This window comes from Parasteatoda tepidariorum, chromosome 7, assembly GCF_043381705.1.
Source record: "Parasteatoda tepidariorum isolate YZ-2023 chromosome 7, CAS_Ptep_4.0, whole genome shotgun sequence".
Taxonomy (NCBI): domain Eukaryota; kingdom Metazoa; phylum Arthropoda; class Arachnida; order Araneae; family Theridiidae; genus Parasteatoda; species Parasteatoda tepidariorum.
The window spans coordinates 92,125,913-92,153,261 of record NC_092210.1 but is presented as its reverse complement, the minus strand read 5'-3'; the positions used below and the strand labels follow the sequence as shown (position 1 = coordinate 92,153,261).

The following is a 27,349-nucleotide window of genomic DNA, read 5'->3' as shown; positions in this document are numbered from 1 at the left end:
TTGGAAAAAAATGGTAGAATAATTTCACAAAATACTTCTTTCTTAAAATTTTATTTTTGTGTTTCGTAAGAAACAATTCATATTTTTACCATATTTGTGCTGATTTTGTAATATAATTTTTAATTTTCACAAATTATGTCTACAACAAACAATATAAACAAAATAGGTACCTCTCAGAAAAACCCAGACATATCCCTGAAGCATTCTTTAAATTCAATATTTCATCTAGTCTTTAAATTTCAATCATGCATTTGTTTCAAAATGGTTGCTGTGCATTCAAAGCTATGTATTACAATGAAAAATTATTTAAAATTATTTTAGTAAGTTAGAGCTTTTAAAATATTGTTATTATATAGTTTTAACATTAATTTAATTTTGATTAAACATTTATAAAGTTTTTTTAATCATAAATTAAAGTTCCTACAGTGTATTTGAAAAAAAATCAAAAAAATCTGATTTATTTTTGATTTTTTTGATTTTTTTTTTAAAAAAATCACGTACCCTGAGCATATAGTTGAACTTTCCTTAAAATCTAAATTGCTCCTAAATGAAATAAGTTCTATATTCTAAGAAGAAAGTTCTAAAATCTTCTGTGAGTTTAAACCGCACTTAAAATCTTTCGAAGTTAATCCAATACTACATAATACTTGGGGTTTTCATAATAAAACTCTTTTTTTAAATATCAAATTGATATATTTAAAACTTTTGAAAACTTATTTATTTCTATTCTGTTCTAAATGAATGGAAATACAATTTTATTGATTGAAAAGAAAATACATTTCACATGACACTCAATTCTTATTGGAACAAACAGAAATTTTCTGGCAGATGATACAGTCTGATTAGTCAGATTTCTTTTTTGGGAAAGTGGGGATGGAATGTGTCAATAGTTTTCAGTATTTTTTTTTCTATTCAGAAGTTTTTTAAAAGAAAATTGGATGTATATAATTATAATATAAAAGTCTTACAGAATGAAAAAGGCCCACAGGTGTTAGCGATGAAATAAGAGCATACAAATTATTTGATAGTTGGTGATGTAAAATCATTTCATTTCAATATAATAAAATAAATAGTTTAACTTTATGAGTGTTTCAAATGAAAATTTTTAGGAGTATATCATTACCATAACAATCATTGTGACAAATAAAAGGATAAAATTAACTATAAATATTTATAATTTGGTCTTCAATTACATTTTAGAATGAAACAAAATGTTTGAATTAAATTAAAGTGTACAATGATTTTCTCTCTGATATTATTCAACATCATAAAATTCTGATTTTCTCCTTCCATAAAGATCAAAGTTAGTTCAATTAAAAATAAAAAAAATTAATGGCTGTTTTTTATTATTTGGTACTGCCCTCTACTCTTTCAGAGGGAACTTTTATTTATGTTTTTTGAAATTCTGATCCCTCTCATTTACCAAAGCTATATGATTCTGGATAAATTTATTTAGTAAAAAGGTGAAATTTTGTTCATTCTCAAATTTTTTCTGTTATTTTTTGAGGGGGGGGGGAGAGGGCTCAAGGAAAGAAGAAAGAAATAATTTAATAAATGTTTTTTTACATATTTTTCTACCAATCACATTTTTTTATATCATTTCATTATACTCTAGTTATAATTAAGGACTATAAATCATCAAACTACCAGTACTTTTATTGCATAATGATTCATAAGAAAAAAAATTTTTTCAAAAAGTGAGTGAATCGCCCATCAAAATTTTTATATCAGATTTTAGTTTGCACTTTCAACTATCTTTGAATAAAATATTTTTGAAATTGAAGGGGGCGAGTTGCCAGAAATCATCTCCTGAAGTTACTCAACTCTGTTGATCAAAAAACTGCAAAACAGACCCATTTACTAAATAAGTGAGATACTTATTTGCAAAAAAAAGGGTTTAAATGTCAGATGCCTTTATTCTGAACAAAATAATAAAAAAAAATTATTGCTCTATGACAAATATAAGGTAAGTTACAATCATTAATAGCCTTTGATGTATGAATGAAAATGGAGGCAAATGTGCCATTTTGGCAAAAATATAAATGCTTATAACTTTTAAACCCATTAACCGATTTAAATATAATTGATATTTTTGAAATCAGCACAAAAAATTCTATAAGTGTACAAATTTTCATCATAATCTGAGATGGTGGGTGCCATTTTTGTAAAATCCTGTATGATTAATTAATTTGATAATTTTTAAAATGAGGGAATGATGTTTTATTTGAATACATGTGTTTCTTCAACAAGTTAAAGCATACTAAGCATATTTAATGTATATTGTAATTTTGTTTTATAACTATAATAGTTTTTATAGGTTATGAGAATAGAATTGGCTGGAATGATTTTCACGCGTGATAGGATTCTTTTTCTGATGTTTGTTTTTAAATAGCTATGTATGTCTAGGAAATGATCATTTATATTTTCCTACACTTGGAACCGTTACATTTTTTGAATGCATCATCTTCACTTCGCCGGGATATAAAATTTTATCACTCTCGACTACCACCCAATCTCCTATTTTTTCTGTATCTTGGTGCTAGTACATAATGGAGTGGAGACTGATATGCTGTTTCTAAATTATAATGTTTACACGAAATTGATGCATCACTTGCAAAAAATGAGAGAGACAATGAAAATTGAATATATTATTTTTAGAACTATATGCAGTTTGGTCAACATGGATAGTGCTGATGAATGGTTTTATGTATCATTCTATTGATTTATTATTATTATAATTTTTTTTAATATCTTCATTTATAACTTTAAAAAAAGTTACTCCCAGGCAATTTTTGTCTAATACAGGAACAAGTGTCTCATACTTATGCACATCTTTCTTTCTGCCACTTTCTGATCCGCTGTTCATTTCGTAATAACTCCTTATTTCGTCCTTTTTCCATGTCTGTGTATTCATTATAGTTCCAAGTCAAGCTTAGAAAACCAGTAGCAAGCTGTTTTACATGTTGTAATATCAAATGAAACATTTCTTTGTGTCTATATGGGACTGACGGCCCATCACTGCAGACATGAAAACATGTTCTACTTCATTCTTACTCAAAATCCACTTCATTGGGTTGATATGTGCCCATATTACTGTTGCATAATGTCAAAGGGAAGAACTTATTGCAGCTAAAAGAGTTGGGAACTACTTTATCACCATTGCCGGGTTGGTAGGGCACTGGGCCCATGTCCAAGAGTTCATGGGTTTAATCCCCGCCAGCCTAAGACTTCCCGTGTAGTAAATGGTAACCAATGCACGTTAAATCTGTCGAGTCTCAAAGTCCTCCATGTTCCTATAACATATCAATACCTCTAGGAGTACTGATCCGGGAGTTTTCTTGTCTTCTGGATTGGGTTAAAAAATGACAAGGCTACAGAGTTTAACATTAGCAGTCGTAAACCCAAAATTGGGTCGGCCGCTCAACGACGGTCATAAAAAATAATTAAAAAAAGACTCCTGTGCCAGTTACCTGTTGCCAACACTTTCCAAAACGAACAGACTGAATCTCTTCCTTATATTTGCAACTTTAATTTTCGCTAAAACAAATATGTACTATTATTAAATCTATTGATAATTGTTTTTTCAGTTCATTTACTGTTTTCTACAAATTTGCAACATGTACCATATATTTTGGTAAGTCACCTCTAGCTCTTTAATTAAATTGGAAGCTCTAATTTCTTATTTTATCTTTATTGGTTTATTAGAAATCTTTCCTTGGTTTTTAACATTATATGTCTTTTTTTTTTCTTTCTCTAATACCCACTTTTTGTGCTTAAATAGTTCCTTATCATCATACTGTTTATAAATCAGCATTTAATCTTTACAATTAGGGTATTTCCTAAACAAACAGTCTTCACAGTTGAAAACACAAGTTATTGCACACGGATGACTTAAAGTCAGTAATATTAATCTCATGAAGTTTAGAGATAACCATCATCCAATTAGCATGTACTATGCATCGACACATCTTTAATTGTTGGTTATTTTATGGGAAGCATGTGCATTCTACAAAAATTAGGATAACTAATGCAACAATTTGGGTTTTCATATAAATATTTTTTTATGTAGATTTTTTAGTGTATCAAGGCAGCGCTTTTTTTAGTTCCTTTATCTTTTTTTTTTCACATTCCTTTTTACCTGAGCACATTCTGGATTCATCAGATTAAAGAAAAAAAACTATGTTTTTTGAAGTTTCATTAGTTACATAATTTTTTTTAAAATTATCATTTGACTAATTCTTTATGTATTCTACATTTCAGAAATCACTTTAAGAAACAAAATGCTCTGTACTGTTTAAAAACTTTTCCACTGTAAGTTCTGTTAAATAACTTTTTCTTTGTGAGTCTTGGCTAAAATTTTAAAATTAGTTCATACTTACAAACATAGTACTACACCAAAAACCAACAGCTTGCATGCCGATAATGATATACTTTCCTTGCCCTGAAATTTCTTTAGATGACTTCTTGGTGTTATTGCTTTGGATCTTAGTTTTTAATTCTATAAAATCACTTTTTATAACAAACTCTAGTTTTTTGAACAAGTACATCAAGTATCTTTTCAATTTTGCTCAATTTTTTACGCCTATCATTTTCAAATGAACTTTTCTAAAATTCAAAACATTATGTATGCAAAGAAATTTTTAATGTGATTTGCTTACTTGAAGGTCCTGGAAAATTGTCATTCAATGATAGTTCATTAACATTTTTATCTGATTCTATTAAAGCTTGTATTTTCAACCTGTAGTTACAAGAGTTTTTCTTCCATTATTTCCTTTTCATCCTCAAACTACGACTAGTCATCTGGGAGGCAGGTTTCACTGGCCCCCTTTAACTTTTTTTCAGGTACAAGGGGGCTGTCCAGGCCAAATTTATTACCGTTTAGCAGTAGTTTCACAAAATACTTTTCTTAAAATTTTATTTTTGCATCCCATAAGAAACGATAAATCCATATTTTTACCATATTTTGTGTTGATTTTTTAATTTTCACAAATTATGTCTAAATTTTAACAAGTTAGGTACCTCTCAGAAAAACATAGCCAGACCCCTGGGTACATAATCCGATCTTTCTTTTTTAAAAATAAGGAATATTCTGGATTTGTATTCATTCCTTTCTTTTTTGACCTTTTTCGATCATATTCTCTTTTCTTTGCAGAATTTAATTTTTAAAGAAGCTAATCAGGCTAATTCAATTCATTCAAAAATATTTTCTAAAGTAGTTTGACTTCTGTAATTTTTAATGAAAATACGAGTGAAATCGAAGAAGCAAAAAAATAATTAGATTTTGAACAATATACTCATCTTTTGAATAATTAATGCTTTAGAATCATTCCCTCATTTTATACATTAGTGACGGAATGAAAAATTTAATGAAATTTCAAAATAACAGTTAGGCCAAATTGATTTCTGAAATCAATCACTTACAAATATATTTGTACACGAAAGCAACCTATAATTATCCTTTTTTTTTAACATTATATTCTATTTTACTTTAAAAAGGGACCACATGATAAATGCAGCAAATTTTACCTGGTTTGATGCATTCAAATTTGTTACACAGCCAAGTAAAAGATGAAAACATACTGCAATGATAATGTCATGTAAACTACTTAAGTTTTTATTAAAATATTTTTATTATGTTGTCATTGTGGGTGGTAAACATATTGTTGTACAGGAGTGATGCAATAGACAAAGTGCTGTAGTAATATTTTTATCAGAAATAAAATTTAAAATTGATTTTTTGAATTGTGTATTTCAATATTCTAAAATAAAATATACCAATTAGTTAACTTATTTATTATTTTTTAGAAACAATTTTTTTTTTTCAAGTCAGCAGTGGGGACTAGTGAGGGAATGATATAATGGTATATAATTATTATATAATAAATATATATATGTATATATTTTTTTTTTTTGTTATTCTGCATTCTGAAAGACACTTTCCCTGAGAAAAAGATATTCATAGGTCATAGACAAGTATACTGGGAACGTAAAAATGACTGTTTTTGTGAGAATGACCCATATAGTGTTTAAAAATATTTTTTAAAAGCTTAAAAGGTGCTTATTTTTTGTTGAAGGATTTGGCTATACTAATTATAAACTGTATTACTAATTATAAACTATATATATTCCTGATTCTATTACTAAGCAAGCCCTTGAAGAATTTTTTTTTTTAATTGAGTGAGAACTTTGTTGCATATGTGTTTAACAACAAGCTCGTTATAATAAGATTTGCATCTGCTATTCTGAATATTGTCACTGTATATGAAGGGTGTTCTATTCTTTTTAGAATTTATCTGTTGATTCTAATGGGATTCTGGAATTCGAACATAATCCTGAAACTGCTTTTAAATCCAGTTCTGCTGGAGATAAAATTATAATTTTTCCCGGTACCTACATATGTGATACTTTAGGATGGGTTGAAGAGCCTATAACAGTTCAAGGTAATTATATCTTATTTATAATTTTTTTTTATTTCTTCAGGGACATGAGATATCATATAAATGATCCATCCACGACCATGTGAAAATTAACAACTGTGATTTTTCCTGTCCAAAAGTAAAAAAGGGTATACCTGCAGGGGTCTGTCAAGGCCAAATTTATTACCGTTTAGCGGCACCTTCACAAATTTAACTTTAAGAAAAACTGTAGTTTCACAAAATACTTCGTAAAATATTATTTTTGTATCCCTTAAAAAACGATAAATTCCTATTTTTACCATATTTTTGTGTTGATCTTTGAATATAATTTTTAATTTTCACAAATTATGTCTAAATTTTCACAAAATAGGTACCTCTCAGAAAAACCCAGACAGACCCCTGACCTGAGAAACTCATAATCAGGCTTAACACTGATAATTGGACATAATAATTCAGATTTATTTAAACCAACCACACTGCTGATGCTGACGTAAAATATCCTCAGTGATAGACTGACTCATGGGTTAGAGTCCCCTCACAGCCTGACAAACCGTGGGAGGTTTTCGTCGTTTTCCTCTCCATATAACACAAATGTTTGTTAATTCCATTAAAAAGTCCTCCACGAAAGCAAATTTCACCCGATACTTGATCCAGGAGTTACCTTGTCTTCTGAATTGGGTTCAAAATTATCGGGCTGCAAGAAGATTAGTCATCGTAAACCCTAAATTGGGTGGCTGTTCAACGACGATTATGAAATAAAATAAAATACAATTACACACTTTAATCACTTTGGGGATAATAAATTTTTTTTTAAAAAACAAATTTGGATCATATCAGAGTACAACCTTATTTGTAACTTTTGTTTATGTGGTATTTATTATTGTAATAAGTGAAATGCTTTATACAGTAGGGAACCGATTATCCGGAACGATCGGGACCATCACTATTCCGGATAACTGATTTTTCCGGTTTTCTGAATCGCTACAAAAAGCCGTTTTTTTATTGTTAAACCCAACTAAAAAAAATTTTTTTTTAGGAAATAATCTTGAAAAGAAGAAAAAACGATGAAGTAATACACTAATGATTATTTCCAAAATGATGGTAAGGTGAACATCTTTCAAAAAAGAAAGAAAAATCCTAAAATCTTATAAGAAAAAAAAATTTTGTTTAAAAAATGGCGGGAAAATTTATCGAATTTCGTTCCGGTTTTCTGATTTCCGGATAACGGGTTCTGTACTGTACTTGATTTGAGACCATCTTTGTACAAACAAAATTTCTTACCACTGTTATTTTATTACTGTCATGTTAACTCTGTTACCTTATCACTGTTATGTTAACCTTCAATATGCTTCAAACTTTGATTCAAAATTTTAATTTATTCTCATGCCTTTATCAATTATCAAAGTTTCAATTGTGTTTCAGCACTCTTAATTAATATCATTGACAATGAACTTTTTTTTTTTTAAATTTTTATTTCCAATGCAGCAGGCGATATAGACATTATCCTAACGCCGTACACAGATCAAAAGAAAAGAGAAATACAAGTACAGAAAGATATGAAATATACAAAAGCAAAACATCAAACACGAAAATTAAATCAAGAACTTAAATTGAACAAAAGTTCTCTGGCCTCCTAGTATCGGGAGTAGATGCAGTTCTTTGTGAGAACTGAACAGTTGAGAAGATGTTCAGTATTCATCGTCGCGCCACTGCAGCAGAGGGGGCGGGCAGGATTATCCACTATTTTAAGACAGAAAAGATGGGCGTATAAGCAATCGTGCTTGGTAGCAAGACGAAAAGCAGCTACAGCACTGCTTCTTGGGCAATCGGGGAGATTAAGGATGTCATTTCCCCACTTTTGTCCGTTCTTTTAGCAATGATATATGTGTTGTCTTAATTGCATGATTAATCTTTAACAAAGTGGATTTATAGCTAACCAAGTTATTTGGGGCTGGATTAACAATGCAACTTTTTGGCTAGTGCATTGCCGGGGTTACCACTGTGGAATGGAATCCATTGTAAGGCAATTGTTTTATATTTTTCACCTATCTCTGTCATTAAAGATCTACATTTCACAATGAACCAGGGTTGGCAGGTTTTTGACATGTGACAGTTTTTGACAGTTTAAACCATGGTTTAAACCGTCACGTCAAAAACCTCATGGTCAAAAATGTCGAAAATGTCAAAAACCTATATTCATATGTGAAATTTAATTAATACATAAAATTTATNGTGCTTTTTTCAGCTGGCGTTTTTAAAAAGTGCTTTTTTTTTCACAAATAATTTTTTTCTCTCCTTCAGTGATATCTGGCGGATCCACTGCATTTCACGAAAAATGGGATGTTTGTTATGGACACACGGACTTCATGTCGTACCCACGATATGACTTGCGCATGTGCGCACACTCGAAACTGAAACCCGAGAGCTCCAATTCGGATAGAGTCAGATCCTTATTAAATGTTTTTCTTTTAAATTTATTTTAATTTTATTCTTGTTTATTTATTTTACTTCTAACACTTTTTTGATGTAGGGGGTAAGGGTGCTTTTGTTCTGAGTTCAGAGTCAAGTGGAATTCACTCGGTGATGTGGGAAAGTACTGATTGTTTCGATTTACGTCCGTTTCTTTTCTTTTTGGTTTTTTTTTTAATGCTAAAACTGTTCGTAAAAAGTTTTTGTTTTTCAATAATATCATTGATTCAATATGAATTTTTTGAGTGCTTGAAAATTTTTGTAAAGTGCTTGAAAAGTTTTTAAAAAGTGCTTATTTTNTGTAATTTGGTCAACATAACGCTATGAGGTAGTCGAATTAGTTTCTGATAGAGCTTCAAAGCTGATTTCTTTATTTCATATTGAATAGGTAATTCATTGGTATTTAACAGAAGTACGTCAATGGGTGTGGTCTTGACAGCACCGGTGACAAGACGAAGTGCATTGTTTTGCAGTCGTTCCAGTCTATTTATACCTCCCTCAGATACTGTAATAAAAGGAGCGTTACAGTAAGTCATGACAGGTTTCATAAAAGTCTTATAGGTATCAAGTAGAGTTGTGCGAGGGGTTTAAGGAGTATCATACGCTTCTCAACCCGTTGCTTGATATCATCAATAGATAATTTCCAAGTGGGTTTACGATTGAAAATTACTCCTAAGTACTTGATACTCTCACTATACGGTAGGGCTATATTGTTATACAATATATGTAGTTGTAATGGTTGGTGACATAATGAAAAGATTTGGTAGGTTGTTTTCACCTTGTTGACGATCATATTGTTTTCTAAACACCTGGAAAGGAGTCTGGACATAGCGTTATTTAGGGAAATTTCGAGTCTCTCGTTTGCTCTTCTTTTAGGGCTAGATGCCCAATGTCCAAATAACAAGATCGTCAGCATACATAAGTACACCTATATTTTCATCAATCAAGGATTGTTTTGACAATGAACTAGAATCATATATTTAAAATTTTAAAACACATAATGAGCTTTGTCAAACAATGAGTTGTTTTAGCAATGATGTAATTAATTTAAACAATGAACATTTGTTTTTTATGGTGCGTAGCATTTTTAAAAAGTGCTTAAAGGTACTTCTTTCATTGTGTGTTTTTAAAAAGAGCTTAATTTTCACTTTGAATTATGCAAAAATACACATTATTCTATTCAACGTTTTCACAATGAATTCAATCCCAATCTATTTCGGCGTATTGTCACTCCGCAGCGTATGAAAACACCATTTGTTTTACGTGATTCGAAATTTCATGATTTTTGACAATTGTCAGAAACAGTGCCAAAAGGTTTTCTTTTTTTTGACATGACGGTAAAAAAATGATAAAACCGTGAATTGTCAAAAACTTTCCAACTCTGCCTAGTCATGATATTTTTTCAAGTGCTTAAAAATATTTTTTGAGTGCTTGAAAAGTTTTTAAAAGGTGCTTATTTTTTGTTGAATAATTTGGCTATGCACCCTATTTTTTATTTTCCAACAAATAACACACACAACTTAGTTTTCATAGCAATTCAATTGATATTTTAAATTTGTTTAAAAGTAACTTTCACCTGCCGTATTGTGCTTAGATGTAAAAATTTCATAAATATTAAAGATCTTTGATTATTTTAACTGCTTCATTACATTTATTTACTTTCCAATTTTTCATCCAGCAGTGGACTGATCGTTAAGACACGGTACTCAGTAGAATACCGAAGTCAAGCATCAGTGACTGCGGGTGAGTGACCACCTTGGTCAGCCTATAAAGGGACCGAGGGTGTACCCTGAAAGAAGTTCTATTGTGAAGTGCTCGACTTCACACATAGGTTGTTTTGCTACTGAAGCAATGAAGCCATCCCCTCTGCAGAGGATCAAAATTCTGATGGCATGTCCTCAGAGAAGTTTCCCAGACTGTCGCCAATATTTTATTACAAAATGATTTAATATTAGATATTTCTTTTTGAAAGAAAGAAAGGTCTCCCCAATCAGGGTTCGTGAGTGTTTTGATTTAAATCGAATTTTTTTTTATTTAAATCAGTTTTTTTTTATTTTTTTTATTCAAACACATTGTAAGAACTGCAATTTATGATTAAAAATACTTCATAAATGTTTAATCAAAATTAAATTAATATTCAAACAATATTTTAGAAGCTCTGACTTACTAATATAATTTTTCATTATAATACATAGCTTTGAATGCATAGCAACCATTTTGAAACAAATGCATAATTAAAATTTAAAGACTAGAAGAAATGGAGAATTTAATGAAAGGGGTCTGTCTAGGTTTTTCTGAGAGGTATTTATTTTGCGAAAATTTAGACATAATTTGCAAAAATTAAAAATATTAAAAAATCAACACAAAAATATGGATTAATTCGTTTCTTACGAAACACAAAAATAAAACTTAGATCGTTTTTCCTAAAATTGAATTTGTGAAGATACCCTAAGCAGTAGCAAATTTGGCTTGGACAGATTAAATTAAAGTTGCGATTAGCAAACCATAATTTTAATTTAAAATTATGTTGTTGTTTTTTCGCTTGACTTTTATATAACAAAATAAATGTAACAGATTGTGCTTATAAATGTAGTCATTCATCAAAAAATAAATAAATATTTAATCTATATATTTTTATATTAAAATATTCATTTTTAATTCTATGTTAAATTAAATCATCTAAAAAAAAATTTTTTTTAATTTATGCCCTCATTGGAATTTTTTTTACAAAATTTCTTTATAGGAAATCTCAGAATGTCAAAGATACTGTAAACATATTATCAGAAAAAAATACCTGTTACCAGTTAATAACTCTACTGCCTCAAATAGACTTTGAAAGGGAAGAATAACGCTATATCAGGAAAAAATATCTTAATTAATTAGCCTTTTTTTTTCTTCCTATTTTTGGCATATTAGGGTAATTTCTTTTTAATATAACCTCAATTCGACAGAANCAGCATTAAATGTTTACTTCAATCTGTACTTTCAGTCTTAAGAATCAAAAGATTTTTAAAAATGAAATTTCAGATGTGTTGGAATTTAGCACACACTAAGAAAGAATGTAATTTCGTTAACTAAAATTAATTAATGCAGCAATTTATTTAAAATAAATTTTAAAACTAAGAAAAGAAAATAATAAAAGTATTAATAATTTAAAACACTGTTTTTTAACTTCTAAAATCAATATATATATATTTAAAAAAATCAGTTGATTTAAATCTATGATTTTTTTTAAAAAATCGTTTAATTTAAATCAACGAACCCTGTCCCCAATCCAATTCGGGTAAACCTATTTCTTCCAGGGTGAAAAAAAACTATCCGTTGCTGAATGTAATCATGGTGCTTAGCGTTTTTAAAAAGTGCTTAAAGGTACTTATTTTCGTTTTTTAAAAGCCCTTAAAGGTGCTTTATTCATTGGGTGTTTTTGAAAAGGAGATTTTTTTCTTTAGTATGTCGATTTTCGCTGCGTATTACGTGCTTTTCAAATTGTTCTATTCAATGTTTTCACAATTCATTCAACCACAATCCATTTCGACGTATTGTCGATCCATAGCAAAAGAAAGCACAAATCATTTTACATGTTTGATGAAATACTCGCGAGTCAGCGTGTGCGACTACTGAGCTGGGTTCGGTGAGATCATTGCACTCTCATGTGCATCCCTGCTGTAATTTGCAGGATATTCTCAATTTCAGGTTTCATTTTTCACCCTCTGATAAAGAACCGAAAAATCTCTTGATCATTTTATAATGGCTAATAGTAATCAAGAAAAGAGTTCTTTATGTCAGAAACTATTTATTTTATCATGTAAAGTCTTTGAATATAATTTTGTTAATGTATATCTTTTGAGTACTTAAAAGGTGCTTATTTTTTGTTGAAAGATTTGGTAATTCATGTAACATTTTCCTTGTATCGTTTTAGGAGTTGGAGGAGATTGTAAGGAGATTGTGCTTGAAGCAACAGGCAACAGTGATGTCTTCTTAAACTGTTGCACCAGAATTATAGAAATTGAGAATGTCTTATTAAGAGTGAAGAAGGATCTGCTGAGCGCTGTAGTTGTCCATCATGGAAAACTTCACATGAAAGGATGCATTGTTGACAGTAATGCTTCTGATCATGGAATATTGCTGCTGGGAGGTGCAGAAGCAGTCTTGCAAGACACCATTGTTTGTAATTCTAAGGTAACTTGGATTTCTTTTTCATTGTTTTATTTGAAATTGGATACCTGACAAGTCTCCTGGTTTTTAACAAAGAATCCTGTATTTTCCGACTATCTCCTGTTTACCTGCGTATTCTCCAGCCCCCTGGCAGAATCGTGGCGACATTGTTGCAGAACGTAGCACAGTTCTTGCAGAAAGATTTTTCCTTTGGGAAGTAAAAAATTTTGGTTTTCTTTTCTGCAGAAATTTTTGTTCTACTTTTTGTAGTTTTTACTATTGTGCACATAGTTTTTAAATTCCTATATTTTTAATACGATATTGTTTATTACAACAAATGAATCTCAAAATGAAAACACATATTTAGTAACCCCTTTTTGAAGAATCCGACACGCATGATTTCGCCGTTGGTGTTTTTCCAGTAGTTAATGCTACAGATTTCTTGATTTTTTTTAATGTGATGAAGCTTTAGAAAATGCGAAAAAGGAAATAATTAGTGTGTTTTCCCCCTCTAAAATGCAAATGTATCGGCCATAATATTAGAATTTTTTTAAAAATATTGCGAATTCGAATCAAAAAGTTTTATTATTTTAACTGAAAAGTTTATTTTTTCAGAGTGTCCACCCACCTGGAATTATCAGGGAATTTTTTTATGCTGGCTGGAATTTTTTTTCTTAATTTAAAATATTTTACTATTCGCTATATCCACTTTATTTAGATGGAAATTTATTGTCAAACAGTTGAAATATCATCAACTTAGCAATACTTTGCTTGCATTAAAATTCTCACCATTATTATCCTGCTAAACTAGACTGCCATATGAAACTCTCCCATGTTGCTAAATGAATAGAGAAATCTTTGACCTCTTTTTTGAGATTATGGGACTACACAGTTTAAAAAAGGCAAAAATTGTGGTGGAGGTGAAAGAAAGGGTTAGGATATTAGTTTTTTATATATATAACTAGGATTTTTTAATCTTCTAATCCGTGGGCTGAATTCCTTTATTGTTAAAGTTTGTTCTGATGCTTTGGGAGTATTTTTGATGGTAACGAAATGATTCAAAATGTTTTGGTTTTTTTTTAACGTTATAAAATCCTCCAAAAATTTATTGGTTATAATTTTAATAATAGATTTTATCTTGCACTCTTTTTCTGAAAGCTTTTGTTCTCCCATCCAAGGAATTATTTTTTCTTAGCAAAGCCTACCAATCACTCATTTCCTTGACTCGTTACTGGCAAAATCATTACAATTGGTGCATTGATGCTAATTTTCTGGATTTCATTTTAGCCTTTTGTAACATATTTTATTTTTTAAAAAAAGAAGCTTTTTTTATGAACCAACTAGATATAGCATTAAATTTTACTGTTTTCTTGGTAAATATTTGATTTTTGATTCAAAATTCATTTATTAATCACAATGTCGAAAGTTCATAAATGTTGCTTACATTCTAGAGATGATATTTGTGAAATTGTTTCTCCTTTTACCTTAAAAAGCTGGGGAAAAAACAAGGAATGTATGGAAAACATGTTAAATGATGTATAAACTTATTAGAAAGAAGGAAAACAGAACTTTTTTTTTCTGCACTGTTCAGTTACATGTTTTAAGTTGGGCAACCAAATGACCAAAATTTTAAACTTAATATTAAGTAAATGAGGTATCATTTTCAAAGTAAAAAATTGAAGATTTAGAAATATGGTGTTTGATTTATCTGTTTTCAATAAGTTATAGGCTGTTAAATGAAGGGCTACGTCATTTGAAATTTTTAACCGTGGTAAGTGACTCTCGAACTAAGTACAGTTTTTTTTTCTACAAAAAATTCACTTTAATAATAAAAAATGGAAAAAAATAATAACTAAGAAAAAAAAGGCGAACTGTAACAAAACAGGTTATCTTGCACAAATGGACATTTCAAATTTATTAACACAAATCATTCTCAAGATACACTTTTGATGTTTTATGTGTGACACCAAAATACATAATTAATTGCTCTGTGTCACTAGAATTTAATTGTAATAAAATTATTTTTCTGTTTAAAGTTTTTTTATTTTTTTACAGTGAAGTGTTATTTTTATTGTAAAATTATAATTAATTAGTTTTATGTCAGTGCCTTTCTTTTCATTACATATATTTTTGTTCTCATCTCTTATTTTGTTTTTTCTTCATTAAATGAAGGGAAATATGGATAGAAACCTTCTAAATATTGGTTAATTTACAATAATGTTTACTAACTAATATAATTTGTATAAACTAATATAATTTGTTTAACTGTACTGTTTTTTAAGTTATTTATATTATAACTTAAAATTGATCAATGAAGTTTTTATATTGTTTTATTTTTCATTTTATTTATTTGTATGAGGAAAATTACTCAGTTTTAAGTTTTTAAGGAGAAACAATTTAACTTCATTTAGGACATTTTAAATCAATCATTTTTCTTAGAGCTTGAAAAATGTATGGATTTAAAAAAAAAAATCAGAACGTTCTGTAGTTATTTATTTTTTGAGTTAGGAAAAAAATAATGAAACTAATTGCACAACAAACTGCAACAAATAACACATCCTATTCAATTTTTAAGTAAATGGGATAAAAATAGCTAGTCGTGGCCTATAATTGGCAACTGAAACTGTAAATTATATAAATTTTTTAATATTTTATATAAATTATTGGAATTTATATAAATTTTTTTCTTCGTAAATTTGATGCATCTCTAATACTACAACCAGGGACATATGCTCTTTTTTGTTCACTGTTAGCTGTGCCACTAAATTTAAGTAAATGGTATATCGATTAATGTCGTCTGCTTTGAAACATCAAGTACAATAGATTGTAAAAACTGTAAAAAACGCTTATTTAATTTTATGCAGGCAATAAATAATACTATTAAATTATCATTTTACCTGTGCAATTAAAGAATTGTTGTTGCTTTCTTTTTCGTTTGAATGTACAGTGAAATTTTTTTTTCAATAGATTGTTTTATATATATATAAAAATAATAAAAAATTTCTGCTCCCCCCCCCCTATTTTTCAAAAAAACATTTCGGTGGCAGTTTTTTTTTATTTTCGGATTTCCTTAAGATAAAATTTTTTATAAAACTCATTGATCCATTCATTCTAACAGGAAATGGAAAACAATTTAAATATAAAGAAGCTATTTAAGTGAAAAATAATGTTTATAGTGTTAAGATTAAAATTAAAGTAATTTTCAGTAATTATCTATATATATATTTCTCTTACACGGCGACAAAAAAAAGCCTCATTACAACTCCGCGAATGGCAATGCTAGAAAATCGACCGATGATTGCCGCTAAAAATGTCACATGCCAAATCTACTGAGGTGGCTCAACATATAGCGCTTTTAAAAGCGGAAACTGAAATAACCAGAGAGAGCATACAGTCTTTGTCGATAGATCTCTATTTTAGTATTTTGTTGAAAGTGTTTGTTTTTTTTCTTCACGAATTTATACTTTACGAATTTATTTGACGATTTTTTATTTATATCACGAATTTATTTGTTTTATTATTGTTATTAGTTAATCATTGAAAAATGAGTCTCAGTCGTGCTGTTACTATGAAAGACGTACTGGTGAAAGAATGCGTAGACGACGTGCTGTCATTCAAGATTTAACTATTGATGTTGTCGAACACAACATCGGTTCCATGACCAAAATTTTAATAGTTTTTGTGTTGCTCACTTCTGGGCAGAAGAAAAAAATTCCTCTGGGAAATCTAACAAATGCTGCCATGATGGAAAAATCAAGTTGGAAGATTTAACTATCATTCCTGATTTGCTAAAGCATTTACTCTGTCACTTATACTTATGTTTTTAACAAAGTTGTGAATCGTTCATGGTTATTATTTTTTAAAAACATAGTGTTTTGTTTATGCAGGTTTTCCCATTGCAATTCACTTATTTCAATTTTTAATAGGCTTAATTATAACCAAAATTTTAACCTTTTTAAGGAGATATCAGTTTTAGAAATTTTATCTTAAGATTTTTTACTATAGCACATTTGTAATAGGTTTAACGAATTACATGTCATTTATATGAATTCAAATTTATTTTAATGACTTAGTATTTACTAAAAAGATGTAATTTTTTTTTTATTTTTAAAGTTGTTATATGGATTTGAATGCTTGCTTTGAATTCTTAGAATTTTGTGCATTTGCAATGGACCTAAGTTAGTAGCGAGCGAAGCGGGGTTGATGAGCGTTAGCGAGCAGGGGGTGCAGCCCACTAGTAATGGTTACTATCATTAACCTAAATTTATATCCAGCTTAAAAAATAACACTGAAGTGAAAAAATCTGATTTGACACTGTCTGAAACTGAAGTAAAAGATTTCAAATTAATTGTTGATCATGTTTTACAAGTTAAGAACTGCATAGAATTTTTTATTTAAATGTCAGCTTCAAAATGCATTTACAAACAAATTCACAGAGTTTAAGACAGTTTGTAAGTGAGTAATCATTTTTTGCTTTCGTGCGATTTACATCCAACAATTTAAACCATTTAATTTGATTTTATTATAATCAGTTTTTATTAAACAAATTGTTTTCAATAGGTTATGATGTACTAAATATTTAATATAAAAATTAAACTTATGTTTTATAGCATAAATTTTCTAAGAAATTTATGTTAATTTTTTATGTCCGACACCCTGTAATTTATTTCCCAGTTATAAAATCAATTACCTAATCTAAACTAAGAAACCATGTAGTTAGATTGGAATTCTTTAAATATTCTAATTTCTAATAAGAAAAATAAGAACAAAACAAAAGGGAATAAAATTTAAAGAATTTTATCTTGTTTTTTTCTATAAAATATGCCACAAGAAATTTGACAATTTTTGCCTTTGCGAATACTGAATGTCTCTTAAAATAATAGTGCTAATACAAAACAAACAACATGATTTAAACATATAACTAGATACTGGTTTAAAGGAAATTATATCAATGAATTTTATAAAGAGCACTGTTTGGATAAAATACAGTATAAAATAGCTCTAAATTGAAATGTAAATAAATAAAGAAAATTATTGATGTATAATCACCTGCAATTATTTTATTTTTAAAATACATTAAACACTGCTTATCCAAGTTTTTTTGGGGGGTCTGTATTTGCTATTTTGAGCAAAAATTACCTACTTAACTCTTTAAAAAAAAAATTCCTTAAAAGCAATATATTCTACAAGCTAAACATATTATTTTTTCCGCATCTATTCAATGATATATTGCATAAATAGCATTTTAAGTAAAATACTTTATAATATTGACACTTTTCTTGTACCCACTTCATAAGGGGGGGAAAAAACATGCTGACCTGGAAATTTTAAGATTTTTATTGGAAAAATCAGGGAAATTAGCCACCCTGTTTTTTATTATTATTTTTTTGAAGTTGATGCTTCTGTTACTTTAAATTAGTAACATGTATATTTGTTATTTTTAAAAATATCGTCTATGTAAGAAAAATGTTAGTATTAGTGAAGCAACTCGCAAGAAGCCCGAAAAAATTAGGGTTCTCAAATTTCTCTGTATTTGGTGAAGAAATTTTTGCCAATAAAATCATTGATGATAGCAAAAATACTTCTTATTTCTCATCAGATGGTGCTATTTTGAGTGTTTATATTTTAAGTAATTATAAATAATGCTTTAAAAGAAATCTAATTTAGAGATTAAGAATTATATGCATATTTTTTACTTCAGAAACCAGGGGTCTGTCCTGGGCAAATTTAATACTGTTTAGCAGTACCTTCACAAATTCAACTTAAGGAAAAACGGTAGTTTCACAAAATGCGTTTAAAAAAGCAAGTTCTAAAATTCTCCTCCCCGCTTCTTAAATTTTTGTCGTTGTAACCCCGTAAGAAAAAATAAATCCTAGGTTAATTAAGCATATACGAATAGGTACACATACTTGGTCAGTGCAGTGTGGTAAGCCTAACCAGTCGGTCGCGCTATATTATAGCAAGCTTTTTTTTTTCACAGACAGGATATCCACGCACCTGGAAAGTCATGAATTTCGATATTGAACAAAATTAGTCATGAAATGTCGTGACTTTAACTATTTTTTTAAAAAAAAAAGTCATGGATTTAGGTCGCCAAATTGGTCTAATTTTTAAAATTGAATCCTCCCCCCCCCCTAATGTCATGGTGCTCCGAATATCTGAATTTCTAACAAAATCCCCACTCACAGTCATATTTTATTAAAATATAAGATGTTTTTATCCTGTTATTTCAACAAATGAAAGAAAAAAACATCATTTCTAGAACATATTATCTTTTAAACTTCTGTGATTTCGAAATTTTTGTTTATTTCTTTCATTTTATCAATTTAAAATTCCAACTAAAGCAAGCCAGTCATTGGCGAATTTTTTTTATTCCGAAATGAGAACAGAAAATCTGGAGTATTTCTTTCCTTTCCGATGAACAAGGAAAGTATCTTTAGAATATAATTCTGCTGGGGAAAAAAATTATTTGCTTTTTTTTTTCCAGCTATTTTATAAATTTAAAATCGATAAATATGAAGATGCAGAGTATAACAGTTTTGGTTATACCTAGCATTTCAGTGAATGTTATTATAATGCTTTTCAAATTTATTGTTCTGTTTTTGTCGGGAAAAAATAGAAACTTTGTTAAATCATGAAAAGTTCTAGGAATTAGTCATGAATTTGAAAATCTAAATTGAAACACATACCCTACACAGAGTTATTTCTTTTTCCAAAAAATTAAATGACTTTACAGGAAGTTGAAATTCGAACATTATTCTAAATTTAAACTGACCTTTATTTTTTTATGAAGTATTTTTTCTCACTGAAACTTTTTTCTATATGACCCTGTGAGAAATGTTCTCATAATGAAAATAATTTTTAATAAAAGTACTGTGCATGCATGCATGTTTTTTTTTTTTAATTCAAGTTGAAATTTAAAAATGGACAATAATTGTTATGGATTTTTAAATTTAGATACAGTTTTAAGCCCAATATTTTAATATAGAAAAATTATCTTTGAATATATGGGGAAAAATATATAAAAATTTACCACTCATAAATGATTTTTATTTGTAGTGACAAAATTTGAAAATATCTTCCAACTTTACCATATTTTTGTGTTGATTTTTTAATATAATTTTTAATTTTCACAAATTATGTCTAAATTATCACAAAATAGGTACCTCTCATAAAAACCTAAGACCCCTGCAAACTGCAAGTGCTTATAATATTTCCAATTTTGAATTTCTCTTTTTGACTTAAGTGATTATGCATGTTATATCAAAACTCAACTTGTCACCTAAAATATGTTACTGGTAAAATCTCCGTTATTTTATTTCTCCAATGTTGCAGATATGGATACATGTTTTAATGGTGATAGGATTAAAATGTTGTATAATACTGTGTATCCTATTATTTATTGCCAGCAGGGTATGCACACCTAAAAAGTCATGATTTTCACTATTTTTTAAAAAATTCAAGGAAAGTCATAGATTTAGGTAGCCAAAAAATCTACTTTTTAAAATGGATTTCTCTAACAAAATCCCCACTCACTGTCATATTTTATTACAATATAAAATGTTCTTCAAAAATTATGGTGCTCTTTTAAAAAATGAAAGAAAAAACATAATTTCTTGAGGGAATTATCTTTTAAACTTCTGTGATTTCTGAATTTTTATTATTATTTATTTTTTATTTTATTTTATCAATTTAAAATTCTAGCTGACGCCAGCCAGTCATTGGCATTTTTTTCCTTCATATTCTGAAAAATCACGAGTATTTCATTCCTTTCCGATGAACAAGAGAAGAATCTTTAGAATATAATTCTGCAGAAAAAAAAAAGCTTTTTGCTTTTGTATTTTTTTTCAGCTATATTGTTGCTTCAACTCTTTCTTTACTCTGTTTTTTTAAATTTAAAATCTGTATATATGAAGATTCAGAGTATAACAGATGTGTTTTAAAGTTTTCATTTTGTGAAATTTTTTGAAATACTCTGTAATAAATAATCTTAACTTTTCGTAATAACTTTTCTTTACCTAATTTAAAGCATTGTCTCTGAAAGAAACTTTATATGTAATGAAAATTTGATAAAAAGAAAATGCAAAATTAGTTGTATGTAATACATTAAAATAAGTTTTTAAAAGTGAATTGATGCAAAGTCATCTATTTCTATCTCATTACTTATATGCTTATTATATATTTTGAATTGCTCTTCAATAAAAGATGTTGACATTTTTTATTCTTAATTTTTTTCTGAACATAATTTAAAGTATTGTTTCTGAAAAAAACTTTATGTGTAAAGAAAATTTTATGTGAAAAAAATGCAAAATTAACTGTATATAATATGTTAAACGTAGTTTTTGAATGAAAGAAATATAGTTGTTCATAACGACCTCATTATTTATAATGTATTGATATTGTTTGCAATAACATTGTGCCCCTTAATTACAAGTATCAGAGGTGGTTCTATTCCGAGGAACTCTAGATTTTTCGTATAATAGTTCCTGGTCTAAAATTTAAAAGTAGGCATTTGATTTTTCTAAAAATATCCGTGAAATTCTGCATCCCTGAAAACCTCAAACTTCCACTTATGAAAAACTTTTAATGTGACGAAATTTTAGCGGAATTTCTCAATCTAAAATTCAAATTTTAAAACTTCACTAATTCTCACTAACATACTCGGGATTCTTTTGGTGTGGCAGATTTTTGCCGTTTTAAACTGCACCGGAATTCGCTAATATTGTGATTCCTATTCGCACGGTTAAACTATCAGACATTGATTTTAGTATCAACCTAAAGTTATGTGTTGCAAATTGTATTCAGGTGGTTTAAAATTGACTTAATTTTACCATTTTGAATGTTTGGAACTGCGTCGGAATCCGCTAATATCGCGATTTCTATTTGCACTATTTGAATGTCAAACGTCGATTTCCGTATTAACCTAATTTAGAATTTACACATTGCGATTTGTATTCACATAATTTAAAAATCCAATGTGGCAAATTTATATGGTATATAAATTGCTATAGATTTTTGCACAAAATTTTCGGGAGTTTTTTTACTTTGTGTCACAGTCACCCCTGAGGTAGACATTTAGGTAATATAGTGTGAAGTTTGTCCTAGTGTATAGTAGAGCGGGTACTTTTTAATGAGGCAGAAGGTGGTTCCGAAATTTTCATTTTAATTTGTGAATTTTCATGATTTAATGAATGAATTAATGAATTTTAATTTAATGGATTTTCCTGATTTAATAAATGGCTTGAGAGATTTCATCATCATCAATAGCTCAACAGCCCAGGGTGGCCCTTGGCCTTCTCAGGAAGTCTTTTCTAAACCATCTACCCATCTCAAATTCGGCCTGCCTCTTTTTGGTGTGCCAACTGGTCTGGCATTGAAAACTCTCTTGTTGTGGTACGGTCTTCGTCCATTCTGATAACGTGGCCTGCCCATTTTATTCTTTGTCGTTTAATAATGTCAGGTTAATTATATAAAAAGTGATAAATCTCTAGACTTGGTCTTCTAAGCCACACAACATTTTTTTTCTAAAAATACTTGTCAATACCTTTTCTCTTAAAGGTACCCAACATCCGTACAAGAGAGGTTTCACAAGCATATGATAAAATTGATCTTAGAAGAGTTTTACATAATGAAACTTCTATGAATTACAGTAGATTCGTAAAAACATTTATTGACTATAGTAATTCTTTATATTTCCATTGTAATATTGTTCCTCTTGTTGATTACAGAGCCCAAGTAAACGAAATTGTCAACTACCTCTCAAATTTACATTCTTTAATTTCTGAATGGGTGTTGTGAGAATTGATGAGTTTTAATTTTATCATTTTCATTTTCTCTGCATAATCTTTTTTTTTCTTTCAATTATGTTCTGATTTCTAATAGCATCTTTCATTTGTAGAAAGATGGTATCCAAATGAAATCTTTAAGTTCGTTACACTTACAGTCTTCAAATATTGAGCGCAATGAAAGGTATGGACTGCATGTAGACGCAGAAGGTGAATATTCAACTGAAAGCTTCACTGAAGTGCTGATTTCTGATTCTTACATAACTCAAAATGGTTCTTATGGAATGTTCTTGAACAATGTCCCAATGACAGACATATCATTGCAGAGACCGAGTGGCGATTTCACGATTCTCATTTTGTAAGTATTCTGCGAGCACAAATTTTAAAATGATGATTCACACTAACTATTTCCATTAAGGAAAATTTCTTACATTTATTGATATTAAGAATTTTGTAATTCAAAAAAAAATTCTCCAAAATATTAAGTTAAANTAATTTGAATTATTTTACCATCTGTTATATCCTCTTTATGTAGCTTGAAATTAATTGTCAAACAGTTGAAATATCATCAACTTAGTAATACTTCTCTTACATTATAATTCTTTCCCTGCTAAACTAGAATGCCATATGAAACTCTCCCATGTTGCTAAATGAATGGCGAAGACCGCTTTGGAGATTAAGCAGTTTAGGAAAGGCAAAAATTGTAATAGAGGTGGAAGAAGGGTTTAGGATATTTGTGCTCCCCTGGTTCAGTTCATTCAAGTTTGCTCCAACGCTTTGAGGGTATTTTTTTCTTTTAACAAAATGTTTTAGTGTTTTTAACTTTCCAAAAACTAGTTGGTTATAATTTAATAATAGATTTTCTCTTGCACTCTTCTTCCGAAAGCTTTTGTCTTCTCATCCAATGAATTATTTTTTCTCAGCAAAGCCAACAAATCGCTCATTTTCTTGAATCACTAATAGCAGAATCGTTTCAATTGTTGCATTGATGCTAATTTTCTTAATTTCAATTTAACCTTCTATAGCATATTTTATTAAAAGGAAAAAGGTTCTTTTGTGAGCTAGATTATAACATTAAATGTTTCTGTTGGTAAATATTTGATTTTTGATTCAAAATTCGAATTGTGTATTTATCACAATGTCGAAAGTTCGTAAATGTTTTGATAGAGAGATATTCCGGAGATATATCCGAAACTGTTTCTCCTTTTACCCTAAAAAGCTAACAAAAAGCAAAGAAACTTAGAATATAAATTTTTATTAATTATATTTGTTTATTAGAAAGAAGGAAAATGAAACCTTCTATTTTTGTTCTGCACTGTGCAGGTACAGGTTTCAAGCTTGGCAACCAGATGACCAAAATTTTAAATTTAATATTAAGCAAATAAGGTATCATTTTAAAGGTAAAAAAATTGAAGATTTAGAAATAATGACTTATACCTTAATATCAGTTTTCATTAAGTTTCAGACTATTAAATGAAAGGCAACAAAATTTGAAATTTTTAACTATGGTGAGTGAATCTCTAACAAAGTAAAGTTTTTTTTAAAAAAAAAAAAATTCACACTAATAATGGGAAATGGACGAAATAATAATTGAAGTGAATTGTAACAAAATAGGTTATTAACAGGCGCAAATGTGTCGAAACATTTCACATTTTGATTTACAAAAACAAATTCTCCTGCACTTACTGATATTTTAAGTCCGATACAAAGATACATAATTAATCGTACTGTGCAACTAAGATTTAACATAATTAAATTATTTTTTCTGTTTAAAACAAAATTTTGATAATAATAAGTATTTTTATAATATTGTCAATTAATAATTAATTGTTTTTACATCAGACACGACTGCTTTTCTTTTTCTTACATTTGTTTTTATTTATTTATTTCTCTAGTTTTGCTTTTTCTTTATGAAATGAAATATGAATAGAATCCATCTTTATGTTCCTTTAGGTTAATTTACAATAATATATTTCACTTCAGTAACCTAATAAAATTTGTTTAACTATGCTGTACTTTAAGTTATTTATATTAGACTTAAAATTGATCAATGAAGTTTTTATAAATATTTTTATATTTTACTTTTATTTTGTTTATTTATGTGAGGTAAGCAACTTAGTTTCAATTTTTTGAGAAACAATTTAACTCAATTTAGAATATTTTAAATCAATCATTTTGCTTAGAGCTTGAAAAATGTATGTATTTAGAAGAAGAAAAAATTCAAAACATTCTGTAGTTTTTTATGTATTATTTTGAGTAAAGAAAAAAATTTTTTTAAAGAGATAATAAACCTACTTGCATAGCAAAGTACCACAATAACACACATCCTAATCAATTGTTAGGTAAATGGGATACAAACCGTTAGCAGTAAACCAAACCGTAACCGTTATTGGGCCTTTAATTGACAAATGAAAACTGGAGAGGGGATATTAAAAAAACATAAAAATGTATTCTTGAATTCATAAGAAGAAAAAATTTCATAAATTTGGCTCATCTTTAATGCTACAACCAGGGACATATGCTTTTTCTTGTTCACTGTTAGCTTTTCCACCAAATGATGCAAGTAAAAGGTACATCTGATAATATTGTCTGCTTTGAAACATCAAATATAATAGATCGTAAGAACTGTACAAAAGGATCATTTAATTTTATGCAGGCAATAAATAAAACTATTATTTTTCTTATTCCAGGTTTTTTAAAATTATTAAATTTAAGGAAAATATTAGTTTTATTTACATTGTTGTTAACATACCTTGCACAGTTAAAATTAAAATTAGTGATTTTTTCAACCTACTTTTACAAGACTTTTTTCAAATATAATTCATTCATTAAATAGAGATGAGCAGAAAAGAAAATGCAATTTTCTGATGGGTTGAGCGTTAGTCAGTGTTTAAGATTTTACTATAAGCGATTCAGTTTTTCGCATATTTTAAAGATAACATCAGTGATAATTTCTAAATTATCGCTCTATTTTAATAAAAGAATAGTTTAGTGCGTACATTTAAATATTTTATATTGACCGTGTCAGATAAATTCAATAAAGAACATGACGTGGTAGGTCTCAAAATTTATACTTTCATAGTTGTCTGATACCACACGTTCTTCAATTCCTACTATTAGTTCTCCCTGTTATCTTGTTCAAATCGTTCTTATTCATCCATTCAAGTTCATATATATTTTTTTAAACTTGTAGTTCAGGATAATTGGTGTTAATACAGTTTTTTTTTTTTTTTTTTCAGATAATAATTCATTAATAAAATTCAATTACAGGGTGCGTAGCGTTTGTAAAAAGTACTTAAAGGTGCTTTTTTCAGCTGGCGTTTTTAAAAAGTGCTTTTTTTCTGAATAATTTTTTTCTTCCTTTCCGTGATATCTGGTGGATCCCATGCATTTCACGAAAAATGGGGAGTTTGCTACGTAATCATTCACGCGAACTTCATGTCGTACCCACCTTATGACTTGCGCATGCGCGCACTCTTGAAACCGAAACCAGAGTGCTCCAATTCGGATAGAGAATATCAGATCCTTGTGAAATCTTTTTCATTTTAATTTTGTTCTTGTTTATTTTATTTTACTTCTAACTCTTTTTTTTTGACGTAGGGGGTAAGGGTCAAGTTGAATTCACTTGGTGATGTGGGAAAGTACTGATTGTTTCGATTTACGCCGTTTCTTTTTTTTTTTTAACGCTAAAACTGTTTATAAAAAGTTTTTGTTTTTCAATAATATCATTGTTTGAATATGAATTTTTTGAGTGCTTGAAAATTTTTGTAAAGTGCTTGAAAAGTTTTTAAAAAGTGCTTATTTTTGATTCAAAGATTTGGCTATGCACCCTGAATTAATAAATTTTAGTTTTATAATATGGGAGAAAAAAATTGTAATTATTTAATAAAAACAGGGTGGCCACCCTCCTGGAAAACCTGGAATTATCAGGGAATTTTTTTATACTGGAGAAAACCTGGAAAAATCAGGGAATTTTAAAGAAAAGCTGGAAATTTTTCCTTTGATAATTTTTTTAATCTCACTAATTTAAATTATTTCATCCATTATGCCCACTTTTTTTTAGACGGAAATGTATCGCCAAACAATTGAAATATCATCAACTTAGCGATACTTTGCTTGCATAAAAATTTGCTCCATTAGAGCTCTGTTAAAATAGAATGCCACGTAAAATTCTCTCACAGTTGCTAAACGAATGTAGAAACCTTTGACTGCTATGGGACTGTGCAATTTAGAAAAGATTGTTGTGGAGGTGGAAGGGATTAGGATGTTAGCTTTTGTTTTTAAATTCTGTCCTTGGGCTGAATCCATTTATGGCTCAAATTTGTTCTGATGCTTTGGTGGTAATTTTTTTCTATTTTAACAAAGTGTTTTTGTATTTTTAACTTTATAGAATTCTCCAAAAATTAGTTAGTTTTAATTCAATAATAATAGATTTTATATTGCACTCTTTTTCTGAAAGCTTTTGTACTCCCATTCAAAGAAATCTGTAAATTATTTTTTCTCAGCAAACCAACCAATCACAAA

The 27,349-nt window shown here is 28.7% G+C and overlaps 1 protein-coding gene across 4 annotated transcripts in view; it reads left to right on the top strand.

Annotated features, from left to right (window-relative positions):
- The window catches only part of LOC107437325 (nessun dorma), a 57,236-nt gene that overhangs the window by 27,462 nt on the left and 2,425 nt on the right, over positions 1-27,349 (top strand). For all 4 annotated transcript variants that reach the window (XM_043052616.2, XM_043052615.2, XM_071183729.1 and 1 more), the window contains exons 7-9: positions 6,287-6,440; positions 12,805-13,064; positions 22,939-23,183. In XM_043052616.2, coding sequence (XP_042908550.1) covers positions 6,287-6,440; positions 12,805-13,064; positions 22,939-23,183 — 659 coding nt within the window. The remainder of the gene's footprint in view (positions 1-6,286; positions 6,441-12,804; positions 13,065-22,938; positions 23,184-27,349) is intronic.